At 42.8% G+C, this 23,102-nt stretch overlaps 1 protein-coding gene across 2 annotated transcripts; it reads right to left on the bottom strand.

Moving 5' to 3' along the window:
• Positions 1–1,550: 1,550 nt before the first annotated feature.
• LOC124036668 (follistatin-A-like) lies at positions 1,551–15,300 on the bottom strand. 2 transcript variants are annotated; one of them, XM_046351509.1, is made up of 6 exons: positions 15,038–15,300; positions 13,585–13,794; positions 11,065–11,283; positions 10,477–10,701; positions 6,036–6,266; positions 1,551–2,982 (listed from the first exon to the last, which is right to left on the bottom strand). In XM_046351509.1, the coding sequence occupies exons 1-6, from the start codon at positions 15,129–15,131 to the stop codon at positions 2,891–2,893; spliced, it is 1,071 nt and encodes a 356-aa protein (XP_046207465.1). In that variant the 5' UTR covers positions 15,132–15,300; the 3' UTR covers positions 1,551–2,890. The 2 variants fall into 2 exon arrangements, with proteins under 2 accessions (XP_046207465.1, XP_046207466.1); XM_046351510.1 differs by having other exon boundaries at positions 13,603–13,794; positions 15,038–15,296.
• Positions 15,301–23,102: the final 7,802 nt, after the last annotated feature.

Consider the following 23,102-nt stretch of genomic DNA (forward strand, 5'->3'; position numbering starts at 1 on the left):
ATATTAAGAATGTGAAATGTCAGAATAATAGTAGAGATAATTATTTATTTCAGCTTTTATTTCTTTGTCACATTCCCAGTGGGTCAGAAGTTTACATAATCTCAATATTTGGTAGCATTGTCTTTAAATTGTGTGACTTGAGTCAAACGTTTGGGATAGCCTTCCACAAGCCTCCCACAATAAGTTGAGTTAATTTTGTCCCATTCCTCCTGACAGAGCTGGTGTAACTGAGTCAGGTTTGTAGGCCTCCTTGCTCGCACACGCTTTTTCTGTTCTGCCCACACATTTTCTATAGGATTGAGGTCAGGGCTTTATGATAGCTATTACCATACCTTGACTTTGTTGTCCTTAAGCCATTTTGCCACAACTTCGGAAGTATGCTTGTGGTTATTGTCCATTTGGAAGACCTATTTGCGGCCAATCTTTAACTTCCTGAACGATGTCTTGACTTCCTGAACAATGTTGCTTCAATATATCCGAATAATTTTTCTTCCTCATGAAGCCATCTATTTTGTGAAGTGCACCAGTCCCTCCTGCAGCAAAGCACCCCCACAACATCATGCTGCCACCGCCGTGCTTCACGGTTGGGATGGCTAGGATCAACCCCATGATTCAGCTGGCTAGGACCAACCCCATGATTCAGCTGGCTAGGATCAACCCCATGATTCATCTGGCTAGGATCAACCCCATGATTCAGCTGGCTAGGACCAACCCCATGATTCATCTGGCTAGGATCAACCCCATGATTCAGCTGGCTAGGATCAACCCCATGATTCAGCTGGCTAGGATCAACCCGATGATTCAGCTGGCTAGGACCAACCCCATGATTCAGCTGGCTAGGATCAACCCCATGATTCATCTGGCTAGGATCAACCCCATGATTCAGCTGGCTAGGATCAACCCCATGATTCAGCTGGCTAGGATCAACCCCATGATTCAGATGGCTAGGATCAACCCCATGATTTAGCTGGCTAGGACCAACCCCATGATTCATCTGGCTAGGACCAACCCCATGATTCATCTGGCTAGGACAAACCCCATGATTCATCTGGCTAGGACCAACCCCATGATTCATCTGGCTAGGACCAACCCCATGATTCATCTGGCTAGGACAAACCCCATGATTCATCTGGCTAGGACCAACCTCTTACAGACCTCTTAGTATAATATAAACAACAAAGCGTCTGTTTGATCTAGGCACATGTATCAGATTAGGTAGGAGTGCTGATCTAGGATCAGTCCATACGATCGTATTAGCTATGATTTAACATTATAGACTGATCTCAGATCAGCTCTCCTACTTGAGATCATTCTGCCTTAAATAGCATTACTGTACCAATAAACAACAGACAATACTCTGGAATCAGCTGTTGTTACTCAATACTTCTATGGGGACACATTTCATAGTGCTTGTAGTTAATGTAATTTCTTAATGGCCCAAGATATAGATCAATGTATACTGCATATCACAGTGTCACAATATCTAATACGTATGTATATCAAAGACAGTGAGAGTTCAGTCTCTTTACGAGTCAGAAACAACAAACATGTAAAGGAAAAAAAAACATTTTTTATTGTTTTACTCTTCATATCTGTACAAATACCATCATACTTTCTGTATGTACATATGACATCTACATAAAAAATAAAAAATAACTATATACTTATAACAGAATTTAGTATTTCTCTTGTTAACAATGAAAATGCATTCTGAGAAGAACAAGGGGCAATATGAGAAAAGCAAAGTGATGAGGTTTAATACAGTGTGTGTATATAGCATTTCAGTCAGGTGAGCTCTGCAAGAGCTACATGGAGCACAACATTGGCAGCACACAAATGTTCATGGCACATCTTGTGACAAAAATCAAGTGTTGCGCCCCCCCCCACACACACACAAAAAAAAACATATCTGTTATTAACATGTAAAATAAAAAAAATACTGCTACTGTGGGTGATGTTTTGGTTAGACAGACATCTCCATTGGGGAAAGACATTGTAGGGGAGGGAGTAACTAAGGCTTCATTCATAACCAAGTGGGAATTCAATTCCATTTCAATTCCATTCAATTCAGGAAGTACACTGAAATTCCAATTCTCTTCAATGAGGAACATTTTTTTTAAATTTGGGTTTACTTCCTGAAAACGCATTGGAATTAAAATAGATTTGACCCCTAACAACTGTCCCTCTAGCGAGTTATAATAATGGGTTAAACAAAAAAACAAAAAAGCAAAAACATTTCTGTACATAAATGATTGACAGATCAGATTCCCCCCCCCATAAATAAACACACAGTAGGCTAAAGCATTGATGCATTGATGTGTGAATGATAAACATCTGTGATAGAGATATCTAACACTTTGAACATAGGTAGGTTAGTACACCACAGGGAGTCATGAGAGACGGATACTTCACCCAATAAATAACACTGCTTCTCTTTGGAGAAATATCGTTTTCTTCGTTATATATCGAAAAAAAAAATGAAGGAAGGAAGGAAGGAAGGAAGGGAGAGAAAAACAAACAGGACAACAACAACACCAATAGAAACTAGTGGTAACAATAACATGGTACACAGTAATCCTGAACATTGTAAATGTATAAATTATTTAAAAAAATATAACACAAAACACAGTATAAATAAAACACCTAGCAGAACTGAACAATATGTATAAATAAGCATATACATATGTATTGTACAGTATGGACAACATGAGACCTGGCCCTAGGACTGTTCCCTTCGTGGAGACCAGGCAGGTAGATAGACAGCCTATCCAACCAATAAGGAGAGCATGTGGATATGATAGACAGCTTATCCAACCAATAAGGAGAGCATGTGGATATGATAGACAGCTTATCCAACCAATAAGGAGAGCATGTGGATATGATAGACAGCTTATCCAACCAATAAGGGGGACAGATGGATGTGAACCATGTAGTCCTGATCTTCTTGCTCCTCCTCCTCTTCTTCACGGTCTTCTGTTATGGCTAGATGGGAGAATATATGATAGCCGGTGTATGAATAAAGAGCACGACAGCAACGCAGCAGAACAATATTCAGTGAAGGTTCTCAAAAGCCCCGCCCCCCACCCCCCCACCACTCCCTGCACAAAGCCACAGGAAAGTGTGGTGGTGTTGGCATGTTTCAGGGACGAGACGGGACTTGGCGTGTGTGTGTGTGGGGGGGGGTGAGGTATTCAATGCCTTTCTCTTCTTTATTTAAAAAAAACAGTCTCCTTTTGTCTCAGACACAGTACAGTGGCTGCCATTGGGTGGAGTGTTTCTCTGGGGGCACAGCAGTTTGACCTATGACCTATCGAGCAGGACATGAGCCAGGCCAACCACACAGCTTTGATTTTTGGAAATGTAAAAAGGCATGAGGGACAACAATACAAAACGAGCAGTACCTCATCAAATCCAAAAAGGGATTTGTTTTTATATATACATATATTCTGATAGACAACATTCATTACATTCAGCACACACAGCAGTAAGTACAGATAGATGGATAGAACACATGTTAATTTTAGAAAAGTAGAAAGTGACTGAGGAGAAATAAGATAACGTTTTTCTGCAAGCTGCTACTTCTGCTTATAGGGTAAATGCTTCTTTCATGAGGTGATGATGTCAAAGGTCCTTTAAAAGAAGTTGTAATCTACATGTACCTTAATAAGGCACATTTACATTAAAGTAGTCAGTCGAACATCATATAATCATGTAGTTTAGTGGAGGAAATGTAGTCAGTCGAACATCATATAATCATGTAGTTTAGTGGAAGAAATGTAGTCAGTCGAACATCATATATAATCATGTAGTGTAGTGGAAGATATCCAGATTTATTCATCAGGATGAAAATAAAATTATTTCATCAGACATTCTTTGACATATAGCGACTTAGAATTTAACTTCTATCATTTCTTTGAGGCTATTTTGGGACCATTTGAAGGCATGTATAGCCCCAGTTTAGTGAGCAGGTAGAATCTTGGTAGAAATAGGTAGTCTATGTGTTGAGGTTCAATTTAAATCATTTTAGATAAATCGGCACCAATTTTACAATCACCTTATGCACTTATATGAATGTATGCAACTGGTGTGTGTTTTCATTCATGTTATAGCAGATCGGTGTGTGTTGTCATTCTGACTCTATATTACATGTTATAGCAGATCGGTGTGTGTTGTCATTCTGACTCTATATGACATGTTATAGCAGAGTGGTGTGTGTGTTTTCATTCTGACTCTATATGACATGTTATAGCAGATCGGTGTGTACCATTAATAATATAATATATGCCATTTAGCAGACGCTTTTATCCAAAGCGACTTACAGTCATGTGTGCATACATTCTACGTATGGGTGGTCCCGGGGATCGAACCCACTACCCTGGCGTTACAAGCGCCATGCTCTACCAACTGAGCTACAGAAGGACCACATCCATTACAGATCTAGTCTATTTTGAATTCATTGATTACACCCCAAAATAAAAAACATAATGCATTATTAACATAAAATTAGCAATGTGACCATGGAACGTCGAATCCGTAAAGATATTATCATTATCTGTCTGTCTAGATGAAAAATACAATTAAAACTATGACAAAAAAAAAAAAAAAAACTGCACGGAAGTGAGATTATGACCACAAACTAGATGTTGAATACTGAACATTTCACTGTTCTAATTGTAAAAGTTAGTCTCTTGTTATTTTCATGGAGTTAGCATCTCGACTTCTCCCCCCCCCAAAAAAAGAGTACTTCTCTTTTGAACTGTCCTTAACCTGTTGATATATACAGTGGGGAGAACAAGTATTTGATACACTGCCGATTTTGCAAGTTTTCCTACTTACAAAGCATGTAGAGGTCTGTAATTTTTATCATAGGTACACTTCAACTGTGAGAGACGGAATCTAAAACAAAAATCTGGAAAATCACATTGTATGATTTTTAAGTAATTAATTTGCATTTTATTGCATGACATAAGTATTTGATCACCTACCAACCAGTAAGAATTCCACCTCTCACAGACCTGTTAGTTTTTCTTTAAGAAGCCCTCCTGTTCTCCACTCATTACCTGTATTAACTGCACCTGTTTGAACTTGTTACCTGTATAAAAGACACCTGTCCACACACTCAATCAAACAGACTCTTAACCTCTCCACAATGGCCAAGACCGTATTGAGGGGAGGATGGATGGGGCCATGTATCGCGAGATCTTGGCCAACAACCTTCTTCCCTCAGTGAGAGCATTGAAGATGGGTCGTGGCTGTGTCTTCCAGCATGACAATGACCGAAACACACAGCCAGGGCAACTAAAGGAGTGGCTCCGTAAGAAGCATCTCAAGGTCCTGGAGTGGCCTAGCCAGTCTCCAGACCTGAACCCAATAGAAAATCTTTGGAGGGAGCTGAAAGTTCGTATTGCCCAGCGACAGCCCCGAAACCTGAAGGATCTGGAGAAGGTCTGTTTGGAGGAGTGGGCCAAAATCCCTGCTGCAGTGTGTGCAAACCTGGTCAAGAACTACAGGAAACGTATGATCTCTGTAATTGCAAACAAAGGTTTCTGTACCAAATATTAAGTTATTGCTTTTCTGATGTATCAAATACTTATGTCATGCAATAAAATACAAATTAATTACTTAAAAATCATACAATGTGATTTTCTGGATTTTTGTGTACCTATGTGTACCATAATGTACCCTATGATAAAAAATTATGGACCTCTACATGCTTTGTAAGTAGGAAAACCTGCAAAATCGGCAGTGTATCAAATACTTGTTCTCCCCACTGTAGATATATATATTTTTTAACTTTTACGTTTGTTTTTGCAGACGTTTTTGTTGTTTTTGTTAGAGAAGCCAGCAACACAGACAACATCATGCAAGTTCTCCCATTCTCAAGTCCTTTCAGATGCGTTAAGCTGTGCTGAGCTGTGCCGGGTGGGTGGGGGGCGGTGTAGGAGTTTGCAGGGGCGGGGACTCAAGACGAGACGAGGGAGGTATTATTGTTGGGAAAGATCATGGAATTGTCTTTTGCTGTGGTGATTACTTACAGTTGCAAGATCCTGAATGCTTAACCTCCAGGAGCGTTCCCAGAGAGCAGGCAGTCTGCTTCATAACACACTCCGAGGGGTAGGTGGTATTGTCGCTGGCACACACCGCCTCGTCAATCCGGCTCTCTGGACACGCCTCCTCACAGAGGGCGCAACGGCCTCGGCTCATCCTGGCATCCCACAGACACTTCTTCCCCACACTGCAGTGGATGTCCTCGCACGACTTGGCCTCTGGAGCCAGAGAGAGGAGAGGAGAAGAAAGACAGAACTTATCAGACCGACGCCTCGTTGGTGCTGCTTGACATATCACCATGTAAACGTAGTGGGTCGTGGTGAATCATTTCACCATGTAACCATAGTGGGTCGTATTGAGTCATATAACCATGTAACCGTAGTGGGTCATATAACCATGAAACTGTAGTGGGTCATAGTGAGCCATGTCCTATGTTAGGTCATCTATGGTGCTGCTTGGCACATCACCATGTAACCGTAGTGGGTCGTGGTGAGTCATATCACAATGTAACCGTAGTGGGTCATAGTGAGTCATATCACAATGTAACCGTAGTGGGTTGTGGTGAATCATTTCACCATGTAACCATAGTGGGTCATATAACCATGTAACCGTAGTGGGTCGTATTGAGTCATATCACAATGTAACGGTAGTGGGTCGTATTGAGTCATATAACCATGTAACCGTAGTGGGTCATATAACCATGTAACCGTAGTGGGTCGTATTGAGTCATATAACCATGTAACCGTAGTGGGTCATATAACCATGTAACCGTAGTGGGTCGTGGTGAGTCATATCACAATGTAACCGTAGTGGGTCGCAGTGAGTCATATCACAATGTAACCGTAGTGGGTCGTGATGAATCATTTCACCATGTAACCATAGTGGGTCGTATTGAGTCATATAACCATGTAACCGTAGTGGGTCATATAACCATGGGTCGTATTGAGTCATATCACCATGTAACCGTAGTGGGTCGTATTGAGTCATATCACCATGTAACCGTAGTGGGTCGTGGTGAATCATTTCACCATGTAACCATAGTGGGTCGTATTGAGTCATATAACCATGTAACCGTAGTGGGTCATATAACCATGTAACCGTAGTGGGTCGTATTGAGTCATATAACCATGTAACCGTAGTGGGTCATATAACCATGTAACCGTAGTGGATCGTGGTGAGTCATATCACAATGTAACCGTAGTGGGTCGTAGTTAGTTATATCACAATGTAACCGTAGTGGGTCGTGGTGAATCATTTCACCATGTAACCATAGTGGGTCATATAACCATGTAACCGTAGTGGGTCATATAACCATGTAACCGTAGTGGGTCGTATTGAGTCATATCACCATGTAACCGTAGTGGGTCATATAACCATGTAACCGTAGTGGGTCGTGGTGAGTCATATCACAATGTAACCATAGTGGGTCACAGTGAGTCATATCACAATGTAACCGTAGTGGGTCGTGGTGAATCATTTCACCATGTAACCATAGTGGGTCGTATTGAGTCATATAACCATGTAACCGTAGTGGGTCATATAACCATGTAACCATAGTGGGTCGTATTGAGTCATATAACCATGTAACCGTAGTGGGTCATATAACCATGTAACCGTAGTGGGTCGTATTGAGTCATATCACCATGTAACCATAGTGGGTCATATAACCATGTAACCGTAGTGGGTCGTATTGAGTCATATCACCATGTAACCGTAGTGGGTCGTATTGAGTCATATCACCATGTAACCATAGTGGGTCGTGGTGAATCATTTCACCATGTAACCATAGTGGGCCGTATTGAGTCATATAACCATGTAGCCATAGTGGGTCATATAACCATGTAACCGTAGTGGGTCGTATTGAGTCATATAACCATGTAACCGTAGTGGGTCATATAACCATGTAACCGTAGTGGGTCGTATTGAGTCATATAACCATGTAACCGTAGTGGGTCGTATTGAGTCATGTCCTATGTTAGTTCGTGTGTGGTCAAGTATCATTGTAGTGGGGAGGAAAAACGTCCTCAGCTGTGTTGTAGGTAATGTTGCCAACTTCAGGAAACAATCAGACGTCCATCATATTCTAAACAGTTACAAGTACAAAGTAGTCCCAGGTACATTGAACATCCACAGCTTCAATGGCTCTGCTTGGAGAACCTCCATTTATGTGGAATGTTGGCAGAGTGGACTAAAAACAACTCAAATGTTGGCAAAGAGAATCAGCCTACGAGGTACAGGCCATAGAACTAGAATGTTTAGAACGAATACCCATGAGTTTACCAGTCAGATTGCCAGGGTTAGGGGCTCTAAATCCCTTCTATAGATTACATTTCTATGGTAAACCCTAAATTAATTTCCTTCGGAACAGAACCACTGTTTTCTTCCCATTCTGTTCCACTGTTCCGACCAGCATAATACAATTCTGGTTCGAACAAAATAAAAGTACAGGATTAAATCGTTCCTTTTTTTAACCTGTGATATATATATATATATTTATTTTACATTTAGCTCCAGAGCGGGCAAGCTAGTTGTTGACATGTGTGATGGACAAGTGTAAGGCGCGAGATGCGACAGAAATGTTAAAGTTTGGGAGATAGCGAGAGAGGATGCAGGAGGAGGCTTGAAGCCCTGGGCAGTGGTGGTACAACAGGTTGGGAGATAGCGAGAGAGGATGCAGGAGGAGGCTTGAAGCCCTGGGCAGTGGTGGTACAACAGGTTGGGAGATAGCGAGAGAGGATGCAGGAGGAGGCTTGAAGCCCTGGGCAGTGGTGGTACAACAGGTTGGGAGATAGCGAGAGAGGATGCAGGAGGAGGCTTGAAGCCCTGGGCAGTGGTGGTACAACAGGTTGGGAGATAGCGAGAGAGGATGCAGGAGGAGACTTGAATCCCTGGGCAGTGGTGGTACAACAGGTTGGGAGATAGCGAGAGAGGATGCAGGAGGAGGCTTGAATCCCTGGGCAGTGGTGGTACAACAGGTTGGGAGATAGCGAGAGAGGATGCAGGAGGAGGCTTGAAGCCCTGGGCAGTGGTGGTACAACAGGTTGGGAGATAGCGAGAGAGGATGCAGGAGGAGGCTTGAAGCCCTGGGGAGTGGTGGTACAACAGGTTGGGAGATAGCGAGAGAGGATGCAGGAGGAGACTTGAGGCCCTGGGCAGTGGTGGTACAACAGGCTGGGAGATTGAGAGAGAGGGTGCAGGAGGAGGCTTGAGGCCCTGGGGAGTGGTGGTACAACAGGCTGGGAGATTGAGAGAGAGGGTGCAGGAGGAGGCTTGAGGCCCTGGGGAGTGGTGGTACAACAGGCTGGGAGATTGAGAGAGAGGGTGCAGGAGGAGGCTTGGAACCCTGAGGAGAGGTGGTATAACAGGTTGGGAGATAGAGAGAGAGGGTGCAGGAGGAGGCTTGAGGCCCTGGGGAGTGGTGGTACAACAGGTTGGGAGATAGAGAGAGAGGGTGCAGGAGGAGGCTTGTATCCAATTTGTAAGTCGCTCTGGATAAGAGCGTCTGCTAAATGACTTAAATGTAAATGTAAATGTATTCAGCTATAAGCTACATTTGGTTATTATGATGTGTATTAAAAAAGCAGTTTCATATAATTCATATAATTTAACAATGTAACTCATTTTAATGTTGTAAAATAGGACCCTGCCCCTTTAAGACAATTGCGTTCCAAAAGCGATATGGACCTGGCTACAGTAAGTTAGTCAAGACTAATGATAAAGAGTATTTTGTAGCTTTCAATTAGCAGACTAGCAACAGTAGCCAGCGTATTGCTAGTCTGTTCACTGATTGGTTTACTTTTGTAAATCTCTTTCCCTAAAATGAATAAGCTCAGTGAGTAGATAGGTGGACGCTTCTCTCAGCTCTGGACAGCTCGCGTGTGCTGTGATTCGTTGTTCCGTAGTGGATGAACAGCCAATCATATTGCTTAAATACAAATAGCTCAACTTTTCTTGAGTTTAGTCATCAACGGGTTTTTTAAATGATAAGAAGTAAGTGTTGGTACATGGACATGTGTAAACCATATTGTTACAATTATATAATTATATACCCAATTATATACTGTTGCTTCAAAAGCTTAGGCCTACTGACTGATGCATTTCCCTTGGTATGCTACTCCTATGGATGTCCCAGAAGACACTACTGACTGATGCATTTCCCCTGGTATGCTACTCCTATGGATGTCCCAGAAGACACTACTTACTGATGCATTTCCCCTGGTATGCTACTCCTATGGATGTCCCAGAAGACACTACTTACTGATGCATTTCCCCTGGTATGCTACTCCTATGGATGTCCCAGAAAACACTACTTACTGATGCATTTCCCCTGGTATGCTACTCCTATCGATGTTTCCAGAAGACACTACTTACTTATGCATTTCCCCTTGGTATGCTACTCCTATGGATGTCCCAGAAGACACTACTTACTGATGCATTTCCCCTGGTATGCTACTCCTATGGATGTTCCCAGGAGACATGTCGCCCTCCTCAGATGGCAGGCGCTGGCATAGATCATGCCGTCGTTGCCACACAGGAACTGCTGCGGTGACGTCTGTTCAGGGCAGATCCGATTACAGGTCACACAGTACGCGCTATTTGTCTGGTCCACAACGCACGTGGAGCTTCCTGGGCACAAGACGTCACGGCAGGTCTCTGTCAGAACGAAAGGGAGTCAAATTAATACGGTGATTTATATCAGTAGAGTAACAAGCCAACCAGATGTCCCTTAATTAAACACCTGTGAATCGACCATTAGTCACTGTGATCAAATAAAATGCAATCAGACTGAATCCCATTGGTTGCCTTTAGACAGGCATCCCCATTGGCTGCCTTTAGACAGGCTGCCCAATTCTGATCTTTGTTTCACTAATTGGTCTTTTGACCAATTAGATCTGATGTGATTGGTCAAAAGAATAATTATAATGGGAAAAGTTTCCAAAGAATTGGATATGAATAAGTAGCTGATGTTTTTTTTGTTTTTTTAATGCATTGGGTCTGCCTGCCCGGTGGACTTACTCTTGCATTTGCCCTGGTACTGCACATCCAGGTCCAGACGGACTTTACATTTGGACTTGAGCAACGCGCACTCGTCTTTGTATGTCTTTCCATCCGATCCGCAGACAGGTCCTTTCCAGGTGACGTCGGAGCAGTCTGGAGCGCAGACGCAGCGCGGCTTACTCCTCCGGTTCATCTTGCAGCTCTTTCCGGGTCCACAGTCCACGTTGTCACACGTTTCTGGAGTTAGAAGAGATATCAATTTAACAAGTTTATTAAATGATATGAAACACAACTATGGAGAATAGACCATGTTTAGACGCAACGAGGTCAATAAACTTTAAACGTGTCGACAAATTTAGTCTAATTGAGTTTCCACTTAAATATACATGAAGTTGTAACATTGTTTTATACACAAGTCACAACTGTTGCTACCAGACTCTATGATTTCTAAATACACCTCCGTTTAAACCATTTCCGCCAATCCCCCTTCCCAAAAACACCTGTAAATATTGGACTATAAATTGTGCCTGCATGTATTATACTAATGCTAAAATGTGTATTATAATTTACGAGACATCAAATCAAATCAAATCAAATTTATTTATATAGCCCTTCGTACATCAGCTGATATCTCAAAGTGCTGTACAGAAAGAGAGACATGTACTTCATGTTCCCTATTCTTAAATTGTATTAGTTCTTATTGTTGTTGCATTGTGGAAAAGGAACCTGAAAGAAAGCATTTTGTTAGACTGTGTATACTGTATAACATGTATCCCATACATACATTTTGTTAGACTGTGTATACTGTATAACATGTATCCCATACATACATTTTGTTAGACTGTGTATACTGTATAACATGTATCCCATACATACATTTTGTTAGACTGTGTATACTGTATAACATGTATCCCATACATACATTTTGTTAGACTGTGTATACTGTATAACATGTATCCCATACATACATTTTGTTAGACTGTGTATACTGTATAACATGTATCCCATACATACATTTTGTTAGACTGTGTATACTGTATAACATGTATCCCATACATACATTTTGTTAGACTGTGTATACTGTATAACATGTATCCCATACATACATTTTGTTAGACTGTGTATACTGTATAACGTGTATCCCATACATACATTTTGTTAGACTGTGTATACTGTATAACATGTATCCCATACATACATTTTGTTAGACTGTGTATACTGTATAACATGTATCCCATACATACATTTTGTTAGACTGTGTATACTGTATAACATGTATCCCATACATACATTTTGTTAGACTGTGTATACTGTATAACGTGTATCCCATACATACATTTTGTTAGACTGTGTATACTGTATAACATGTATCCCATACATACATTTTGTTAGACTGTGTATACTGTATAACGTGTATCCCATACATACATTTTGTTAGACTGTGTATACTGTATAACGTGTATCCCATACATACATTTTGTTAGACTGTGTATACTGTATAACGTGTATCCCATACATACATTTTGTTAGACTGTGTATACTGTATAACGTGTATCCCATACATACATTTTGTTAGACTGTGTATACTGTATAACATGTATCCCATACATACATTTTGTTAGACTGTGTATACTGTATAACATGTATCCCATACATACATTTTGTTAGACTGTGTATACTGTATAACATGTATCCCATACATACATTTTGTTAGACTGTGTATACTGTATAACGTGTATCCCATACATACATTTTGTTAGACTGTGTATACTGTATAACGTGTATCCCATACATACATTTTGTTAGACTGTGTATACTGTATAACATGTATCCCATACATACATTTTGTTAGACTGTGTATACTGTATAACATGTATCCCATACATACATTTTGTTAGACTGTGTATACTGTATAACGTGTATCCCATACATACATTTTGTTAGACTGTGTATACTGTATAACGTGTATCCCATACATACATTTTGTTAGACTGTGTATACTGTATAACGTGTATCCCATACATACATTTTGTTAGACTGTGTATACTGTATAACATGTATCCCATACATACATTTTGTTAGACTGTGTATACTGTATAACATGTATCCCATACATACATTTTGTTAGACTGTGTATACTGTATAACATGTATCCCATACATACATTTTGTTAGACTGTGTATACTGTATAACGTGTATCCCATACATACATTTTGTTAGACTGTGTATACTGTATAACGTGTATCCCATACATACATTTTGTTAGACTGTGTATACTGTATAACGTGTATCCCATACATACATTTTGTTAGACTGTGTATACTGTATAACATGTGTATCCCATACATACATTTTGTTAGACTGTGTATACTGTATAACATGTGTATCCCATACATACATTTTGTTAGACTGTGTATACTGTATAACATGTGTATCCCATACATACATTTTGTTAGACTGTTTATACTGTATAACGTGTATCCCATACATACATTTTGTTAGACTGTGTATACTGTATAACGTGTATCCCATACATACGACTAATAAAACGTGAACCTTTGCAGGGTATGCAGTTAGGGGCTCCGCCGTTAAAGATCATCCACCGGAACAAGGTGCTGTTGGGTACATCCTCCTCGGTCCATGACGTGCCCAGCCTCCCGCTTCGACAACACTCCTCTCGGCTCATCCCCGGCACGTAGAGCACCTGACACCTCCCGTTCTTCCCTTGCTGTAACCAGCAGTTGCCAGCTGGAAATAAACATGAAAACGTCCCAGTCGTATTAAAGTCTGAAGCCAAGGCGCTGAGTTACTGACCCAGACACAACACGTGTCTGGGTCAGGTTTTTTTTTTCTCCATCGTAATGAAAATATTTTAACACTTGGTTATCCCGTCACCAACGTTCAATACTGAGAGCCGGTATGATAAAGCTGTTTACAAAGTACTGAGTTATTCATGTTCAAAATGCAGACAGCGGAGCAATCTAGTTATATTGCCTATCCATTCTGTGTCCGATTATAACAGTCCAGAACAACTGTAGCCCATTCTTGACATTCTTGAATTTTGATGCTCGAACTATACGCATGGTTGTGTAAAATCTGGTCCAAATATATTTGAGCAATTCGCATTCGTGGACGCAGATCACACCGGGACCTGTCATAGTAGCATTTTACGAATAGCTACCAAAACAACACGTTGCCCAAAGACACATATGGACACCAACCAATACGACTAATTTGTAACTTTTTTTTAAAGGGTGCATTTAAAACGGTTTATATTGTTGATGTTAATTTCAGCGGCAGAAAATTAAGGGACATTTTGTCATTATGTAATTTATGAACATTATTATCAGCAAACTGTATTCAAATCATGATCAATGTAACACTAATGAAGGTAGTAACGATCTCCACATGACAAATAGATCGGAAATGGGTTGGTTGCAAACGCACATAAACAACATTCTATGGGTCCAATAATATGTGCTCACAAATTTCAAGCATTTTTCTCTGCCATGCACCGTCTCCAACTCTATCTCAGTTTGGAGTTAACTGTGTATACAGCCACACCACACTGATGCGTCCCATCATATTGACCGTAGCGGACTGGTGATATGGCAACCCGTGAAACTAACAAAAATGTCCAAGTATTACAGACTTGGAGAGCAAGTGGGAAAGAAATCCATCTAAAAATGCCATTCCATGTGCCTTGATCGTGTGGGCTAGAGAAAAAAAAACTTTCAATAACATCTCGTTTAAACGACCCATAATGGCACCTGTTTAGTACAGTCAATCTGATAGTGAGCCATTTCAAACCAAATGGAAAGAATGTAGAACTCTCTTTGAAACGTTCGCAACACTGGAAATTCTGACACGGTTACAATTCACATCAAGACGCAGACAGAATAGGATACACTTTGCAGTAAAAGTTTTTTTTGAGGGGGGTCGGAGGGGGGGGGGGAATCGAAAAGATTTGGAAAATATAATAATAATGTACCTTGTACTTTTTGATCTTCCATGAAATGACAGAGCCATATCAATAATATAATGATCCCTGGCTGGAGACGGAGTTTCTGTAGCATCCTGAGCATGGTGCTGCTGGAGACGAAGTGAAGTGAACAAGGTATCGGGAATTGACACTAGCAGCTAAGCGAACAGAGTAAATCTGTTTAAAAGGTGGCAGTGAGTGCTGAATGAATGTCAGTCTGAGAATGCAGCGTCTCTTTTTAAATCTATAAGGGGTCTCGGGTCGTCTATCTGTGGTAGGCGGTCTTCTGGTCCGTGGGGGAGAGGGGAGAGGGAGAGAGGGATGTCCCCCCCCCCAAAAAAAAAAAAATACTTAAATCCTCATCAGGTGACATCTATAGTCGCAATTTTCTCTGTCTGACCAAAAATAGTGTCATAAAAGTACACTTGATGGCAGATTAATGCTTTTTGTCGTGTTCTAAGTCAATAATATATATATTTTTTAACCAATAGAGGAGCAACACGACTTGGCAATAATAAGAAGACTAGCAGGACCAGCATCTACCAGCTGTTAATGTATATGACCTGGTTTATTTCAGTGTGACCTCAATTAATTAAATACATTCAATTTCATCCCTACTTTGATGGCAAAATAAAAGTATATATTACGGCAACCATAAACTATTTATACTAGGCCTACTGAAACTAGCACTACTAACACCAACAGGTTTAATTATAATAGTAATAACACCTACTGTAATTATAATGTTAAAGAATTGCCACGCTAATATTAATATGACCTATATGTAACCTATGAATCAAGTCTACGGGCCGGCAAGTCATCCAACTTCAGATGATTCGGTTACCATGGATATTGTTTTTCCCGACAACTGCAGATAAACGTGTTAATCTTTCAACTAGTCTATTGGAATGACCTGTCCATGCTGCCTACCAATAATACATTTCAGAGCACATACAGGAAGGGATGATAATATTGGATGAGGCAGTTGTTTTGAGTTTCTCTGTCAGGTCAAGCTGATAAATATAACCAACCCTGTTTCTGAATAGTCTTCAGTGTGACGGAGAGTATTACATTTAAATAATATCTATGTAGACTAGAACATCAGCTATCGTCCATGGAACACGGAACACCTCTTCTGCAGCCTGTTGGTTATACAACTGGCTTGTCAAGACAAGTGCACCGAGGGATGTTTGTAACGACGCTAATTATGTAACGACTCTATGTTGTAGCCAGTAAGTCTTTTTCCGAAAACCACCGACAAAAACAACGCTTTTTCCCGAAAACCACCGACAAAACAACGATTTTTCCCGAAAACTACCGAATAACTACGCTTTTTTTCCCCGAAAACCACCGATAAATAACGCAATAAAGCAACCCCCCCCTCTTGAAATATAGCATATTATCCCTCGTCTCCAAACACGCGTCAAGCGTTGACATGGATCCCGAATATTAGGACCGTCAGGCAAAACACGAATTTACAGATAAAACCCCCTACATTTAAACTAATAAAAATATAAAATAAATCATTAGAAAAACGTGACTAGTTCACTCAGGGACAATAATATGTTTAATCATTATGCACACGGTTTAAAATGTATTAATTTCATCATTTGAATACATCTATGGTATTTACATTATTTGAATAATTGACATTGACTCATCGAAAGGCATTTTTCAGCAAATCATATTTACTTTGCCTATACAGTAAGCAGTAAATATTTTCGATTCAGGTAGGCCTGCATTTAAGTATTCAATAACATAACTCACTGGGCAAGTCATCATTGTTACCATGTCATCTCAACCAAAAAAAGTGATGACTGTTGAATTAACGTGGAAACCTGATTGGAAGGTTGGAAACCTGATTGGACAGTAGGGATGTTGTCTTTTTTTCACCCAACTTTGAACCTAAATCCAATGTCATGGTGAAATGTTTTGTTAATTTGATGTTGAATTCACATTCACAAAACTCAACCAAATAAATCGTAACTTGTGAACTTGACATGTGTGCCCAGTGGGATGTTTTCAAGCTGGTGAAGAAATCAGAATTGCATTAATTTACCAAAAATAACAGAATCAAATTATGTTAAAATCTGTTGAGATAAAGTAGACTACAAGACCAGGGTTTGAGTTAAATTACATCCACGTATCCTTTTCAAAACACAAAATCAGCTACTTTTGGCTAATGTGCTTTTGACAACAGAAACCTATTTTCACAATAAATCTTTTAATTTATTAGCCGGGTTCACTAAACTACTTAAGATACACGTTGAGGAAGCATAACAAAAAAGGAAGCCTTCTGCACACATTGAGTTTGTGTAATGGGGATGGTTTGACTATCCAGTAGCAACATATGGTGTGGTATTGTTTTGTTACATGTTGCCAACAGCGATGATGTTGCCAACAGCGATGATGTTGCCAACAGCGATGCTGACATCTGGTGTTAAAACAGCATCATCACCATCAAGCACTAAAAGTCCTTTTAAGTCAGTCCTACAGACTAGTTGTATGTAAATTGTGCTTGTGTATTGCATGAATTTCTGATGATGATATTTTTTGAGAATATTTTTTTGTAATTATACTAAAAGGTATATTTTCAACTGTGAGTTGATTTGTGTTATAATTTGAGCCGCTACACAAATGTAACCCAAACAGCCAGCAGGAAATTATTGTATAGAAATTAAGTATCTCATAAGGAGATCTCTGTCATGTTTTAATTTCAAGAAATAAACAAATAAAAATAAATTAAACAAATCTTACGATAAAATTTCCCTGTGGAATAAATCATGACTTCTTCTGTTCAGAAACGGTTTATTGTTCCCAACTAAGAGCGGCAGGGTAGCCTAGTGGTTAGAGTGTAGAGGCGGCAGGGTAGCCTAGTGGTTAGAGTGTAGAGGAGGCAGGTAGCCTAGTGGTTAGAGTGTAGAGGTGGCAGGGTAGCCTAGTGGTTAGAGTGTAGAGGTGGCAGGGTAGCCTAGTGGTTAGAGTGTAGAGGCGGCAGGGTAGCCTAGTGGTTAGAGTGTAGAGGAGGCAGGGTAGCCTAGTGGTTAGAGTGTAGAGGCGGCAGGGTAGCCTAGTGGTTAGAGTGTAGAGGAGGCAGGGTAGCCTAGTGGTTAGAGTGTAGAGGCGGCAGGGTAGCCTAGTGGTTAGAGTGTAGAGGTGGCAGGGTAGCCTAGTGGTTAGAGTGTAGAGGTGGCAGGGTAGCCTAGTGGTTAGAGTGTAGAGGCGGCAGGGTAGCCTAGTGGTTAGAGTGTAGAGGTGGCAGGGTAGCCTAGTGGTTAGAGTGTAGAGGAGGCAGGGTAGCCTAGTGGTTAGAGTGTAGAGGTGGCAGGGTAGCCTAGTGGTTAGAGTGTAGAGGAGGCAGGGTAGCCTAGTGGTTAGAGTGTAGAGGCGGCAGGGTAGCCTAGTGGTTAGAGTGTAGAGGTGGCAGGGTAGCCTAGTGGTTAGAGTGTAGAGGAGGCAGGGTAGCCTAGTGGTTAGAGTGTAGAGGCGGCAGGGTAGCCTAGTGGTTAGAGTGTAGAGGTGGCAGGGTAGCCTAGTGGTTAGAGTGTAGAGGCGGCAGGGTAGCCTAGTGGTTAGAGTGTAGAGGAGGCAGGGTAGCCTAGTGGTTAGAGTGTAGAGGCGGCAGGGTAGCCTAGTGGTTAGAGTGTAGAGGTGGCAGGGTAGCCTAGTGGTTAGAGTGTAGAGGAGGCAGGGTAGCCTAGTGGTTAGAGTGTAGAGGCGGCAGGTAGCCTAGTGGTTAGAGTGTAGGGGAGGCAGGTAGCCTAGTGGTTAGAGTGTAGAGGTGGCAGGGTAGCCTAGTGGTTAGAGTGTAGAGGTGGCAGGTAGCCTAGTGGTTAGAGTGTAGGGAGGCAGGGTAGCCTAGTGGTTAGAGGGTAGAGGTGGCAGGTAGCCTAGTGGTTAGAGTGTAGAGGTGGCAGGGTAGCCTAGTGGTTAGAGTGTAGAGGTGGCAGGGTAGCCTAGTGGTTAGAGTGTAGAGGCGGCAGGTAGCCTAGTGGTTAGAGTGGAGAGGCGGCAGGTAGCCTAGTGGTTAGAGTGTAGAGGCGGCAGGGTAGCCTAGTGGTTAGAGTGTAGAGGCGGCAGGGTAGCCTAGTGGTTAGAGTGTAGAGGTGGCAGGGTAGCCTAGTGGTTAGAGTGTAGAGGCGGCATGGTAGCCTAGTGGTTAGAGTGTAGAGGCGGCAGGGTAGCCTAGTGGTTAGAGCGTTGGACTAGTAACCAGCAGGTAGCCTAGTGGTTAGAGCGTTGGACTAGTAACCAGCAGGTAGCCTAGTGGTTAGAGCGTTGGACTAGTAACCAGCAGGTAGCCTAGTGGTTAGAGCGTTGGACTAGTGACCAGCAGGTAGCCTAGTGGTTAGAACGTTGGACTAGTAACCAGCAGGTAGCCTCGTCGTCAGAGCGTTGGACTAGTAACCAGCAGGTAGCCTAGTGGTTAGAGTGTTGGACTAGTGACCAGCAGGTAGCCTAGTGGTTAGAGTGTTGGACTAGTGACCAGCAGGTAGCCTAGTGGTTAGAGTGTTGGACTAGTGACCAGCAGGTAGCCTAGTGGTTAGAGCGTTGGACTAGTGACCAGCAGGTAGCCTAGTGGTTAGATTGTTGGACTAGTAACCAGCAGGTAGCCTAGTGGTTAGAGCGTTGGACTAGTAACCATCAGGTAGCCTAGTGGTTAGAGCGTTGGACTAGTAACCAGCAGGTAGCCTAGTGGTTAGAGCGTTGGACTAGTAACCAGCAGGTAGCCTAGTGGTTAGAGCGTTGGACTAGTAACCAGCAGGTAGCCTAGTGGTTAGAGCGTTGGACTAGTAACCAGCAGGTAGCCTAGTGGTTAGAGCGTTGGACTAGTAACCAGCAGGTAGCCTAGTGGTTAGAGCGTTGGACTAGTAACCAGCAGGTAGCCTAGTGGTTAGAGCGTTGGACTAGTAACCAGCAGGTAGCCTAGTGGTTAGAGCGTTGGACTAGTAACCAGCAGGTAGCCTAGTGGTTAGAGCGTTGGACTAGTAACCAGCAGGCAGCCTAGTGGTTAGAGCGTTGGACTAGTGACCAGCAGGTAGCCTAGTGGTTAGAGCGTTGGACTAGTAACCAGCAGGTAGCCTAGTGGTTAGAGCGTTGGACTAGTAACCAGCAGGTAGCCTAGTGGTTAGCGCGTTGGACTAGTAACCAGCAGGTAGCCTAGTGGTTAGAGCGTTGGACTAGTAACCAGCAGGTAGCCTAGTGGTTAGAGCGTTGGACTAGTAACCAGCAGGTAGCCTAGTGGTTAGAGCGTTGGACTAGTAACCAGCAGGTAGCCTAGTGGTTAGAGCGTTGGACTAGTAACCAGCAGGTAGCCTAGTGGTTAGAGCGTTGGACTAGTAACCAGCAGGCAGCCTAGTGGTTAGAGCGTTGGACTAGTAACCAGCAGGTAGCCTAGTGGTTAGAGCGTTGGACTAGTGACCAGCAGGTAGCCTAGTGGTTAGAGCGTTGGACTAGTAACCAGCAGGTAGCCTAGTGGTTAGAGCGTTGGACTAGTGACCAGCAGGTAGCCTAGTGGTTAGAGCGTTGGACTAGTAACCAGCAGGTAGCCTAGTGGTTAGAGCGTTGGACTAGTAACCAGCAGGTAGCCTAGTGGTTAGAGCGTTGGACTAGTAACCAGCAGGTAGCCTAGTGGTTAGAGCGTTGGGACTAGTAACCAGCAGGTAGCCTAGTGGTTAGAGCGTTGGACTAGTGACCGGAAGGTTGCAAGTTCAAACCCCCGAGCTGACAAGGTACAAATCTTGAACAGACAGTTAACCCACTGTTCCTAGGCCCTCATTGAAAATAAGAATTTGTTCTTAACTGACTTGCCTGGTTAAATAAAGGTAAAATAAAAAAATAAAAAAAGAGTGTTACAGCATTTCATGGGTTAATAAAATAAATCCCATTGCATTTACTACAATTCAGTGCTTAACTGCTGCTGTACAATCCCAGAGAGCACATATCAAACTCTTTCAAAACATTCTCCCAACTGGCTGTCAGCAGTTTAGTCCAGGACTATTGGCTTAATCTCTGTCTGGTGAAGCAAATCGTCCTTCAAAATGGGCACATCCACATCTCATTGTGATAAATGTCATTTTATTTTGTGTGATATGGACAAGGACGAGCTGTTCCCTGTGTCATCTGTCTTTGTTCGTCTGTCCATCTCATGGCCTGTTGTCCTGAGGTGCCTGGCTTGTTCGTCTCATGGCCTGTTGTCCTGAGGTGCCTGGCTGGTCCGTCTCATGGCCTGTTGTCCTGAGGTGCCTGGCTGGTTCGTCTCATGGCCTGTTGTCCTGAGGTGCCTGGCTGGTTCGTCTCATGGCCTGTTGACCTGAGGTGCCTGGCTTGTTCGTCTCATGGCCTGTTGTCCTGAGGTGCCTGGCTTGTTCGTCTCATGGCCTGTTGTCCTGAGGTGCCTGGCTGGTTCGTCTCATGGCCTGTTGTCCTGAGGTGCCTGGCTGGTCCGTCTCATGGCCTGTTGTCCTGAGGTGCCTGGCTGGTTCGTCTCATGGCCTGTTGTCCTGAGGTGCCTGGCTGGTTCGTCTCATGGCCTGTTGTCCTGAGGTTCCTGGCTGGTCCGTCTCATGGCCTGTTGTCCTGAGGTGCCTGGCTGGTTCGTCTCATGGCCTGTTGACCTGAGGCGTCTGGCTGGTTCGTCTCATGGCCTGTTGTCCTGAGGTGCCTGGCTTGTTCGTCTCATGGCCTGTTGTCCTGAGGTGCCTGGCTGGTTCGTCTCATGGCCTGTTGTCCTGAGGTGCCTGGTTGGTCCGTCTCATGGCCTGTTGTCCTGAGGTGCCTGGCTGGTCCGTCTCATGGCCTGTTGTCCTGAGGTGCCTGGCTGGTTCGTCTCATGGCCTGTTGTCCTGAGGTGCCTGGCTGGTCCGTCTCATGGCCTGTTGTCCTGAGGTGCCTGGCTGGTTCGTCTCATGGCCTGTTTTCCTGAGGCGTCTGGCTGGTAATTTAGCTTTCAGTTGTTAGCTAATTTGTCACGGGATATAAATGTTGAGTTGTTATTTTACCTGGAATGCACACGGTCCTCTACTCCGACAATTAATCCACAGATAAAACGGTCAACGAATTGTTTCTAGTCGTCTCTCCTCCTTCCAGGATTTTTCTTCTCTGGACTTTATATGGTGATTAGCATCTAACGTTCATAGTGTTACCACGACGACCGACAGACCGACCAACCGACCGACCAACCGACCGGCCTCAGTTCATCTTTCAATCACCCACGTGGGTATAACCAATGAGGAGATGGCACGTTGGGTACCTGCTTCTATAAACCAACGAGGCGACGAGAGAGGCAGGACTTGCACCGCGTTCAGCGTCACAAATAGAACTGACTTCTATTGCTCGGCAACGCAGATGCTCGATGGCGCGCGCGACCGGTGTGGATGCAACGATTGAATAACATGTATTGTGCAAAGCATGAGCAAGTGAGCGGTGTGGTCAGCATGTGAGACAGTTGGAGCAGATCTCCGATCTCACTGTCCACGATCACTCACACAGGAGCATCTAATGTCTCCCCTGGCTTACTGACTGTTACAACAGACATCTACAGTACTGTCTCCCCTGTCTTACTGACTGTTACAACAGACAACAGACATCTGCTGTTTTCCTTGGCTTACTGACTGTTGCAACAGACATCTACAGTACTGTCTCCCCTGTCTTACTGACTGTTACAACAGACAACAGACATCTGCTGTTTTCCTTGGCTTACTGACTGTTGCAACAGACATCTACAGTACTGTCTCCCATGTCTTACTGACTGTTACAACAGACATCTACAAAATAAGTTACAAATAGCAGGAGCCATTCTTGTATGTCACAGAACCGACGCCAACATGACCTCTTTGCCTGACTGATAGTTCTCCTCATCAGGGCCTGTTTATACTGAATCAGACTGACTGATAGTTCTCCTCACCAGGGCCTGTTTATACTGAATCAGACTGACTGATAGTTCTCCTCATCAGGGCCTGTTTATACTGAATCAGACTGACCGATAGTTCTGCTCACCAGGGCCTGTTTATACTGAATCAGACTGACTGATAGTTCTCCTCATCAGGGCCTGTTTATACTGAATCAGACTGAC

This window comes from Oncorhynchus gorbuscha, linkage group LG05, assembly GCF_021184085.1.
Source record: "Oncorhynchus gorbuscha isolate QuinsamMale2020 ecotype Even-year linkage group LG05, OgorEven_v1.0, whole genome shotgun sequence".
NCBI lineage: Eukaryota > Metazoa > Chordata > Actinopteri > Salmoniformes > Salmonidae > Oncorhynchus > Oncorhynchus gorbuscha.

Excerpts from the sequence above, each read along its gene's own strand:
- LOC124036668 (XM_046351509.1), bottom strand. The coding sequence starts at position 15,131 with ATGCTCAGGATGCTACAGAAACTCCGTCTCCAGCCAGGGATCATTATA. Across the intron at positions 13,795-15,037 it reads GGAAGATCAAAAAGTACAAG|CTGGCAACTGCTGGTTACAG; the intron begins GTACATTATTAT and ends GTTTATTTCCAG. Across the intron at positions 6,267-10,476 it reads ATACCAGGGGAAATGCATCA|AGGCCAAGTCGTGCGAGGAC; the intron begins GTAAGTAGTGTC and ends CTCTGGCTCCAG.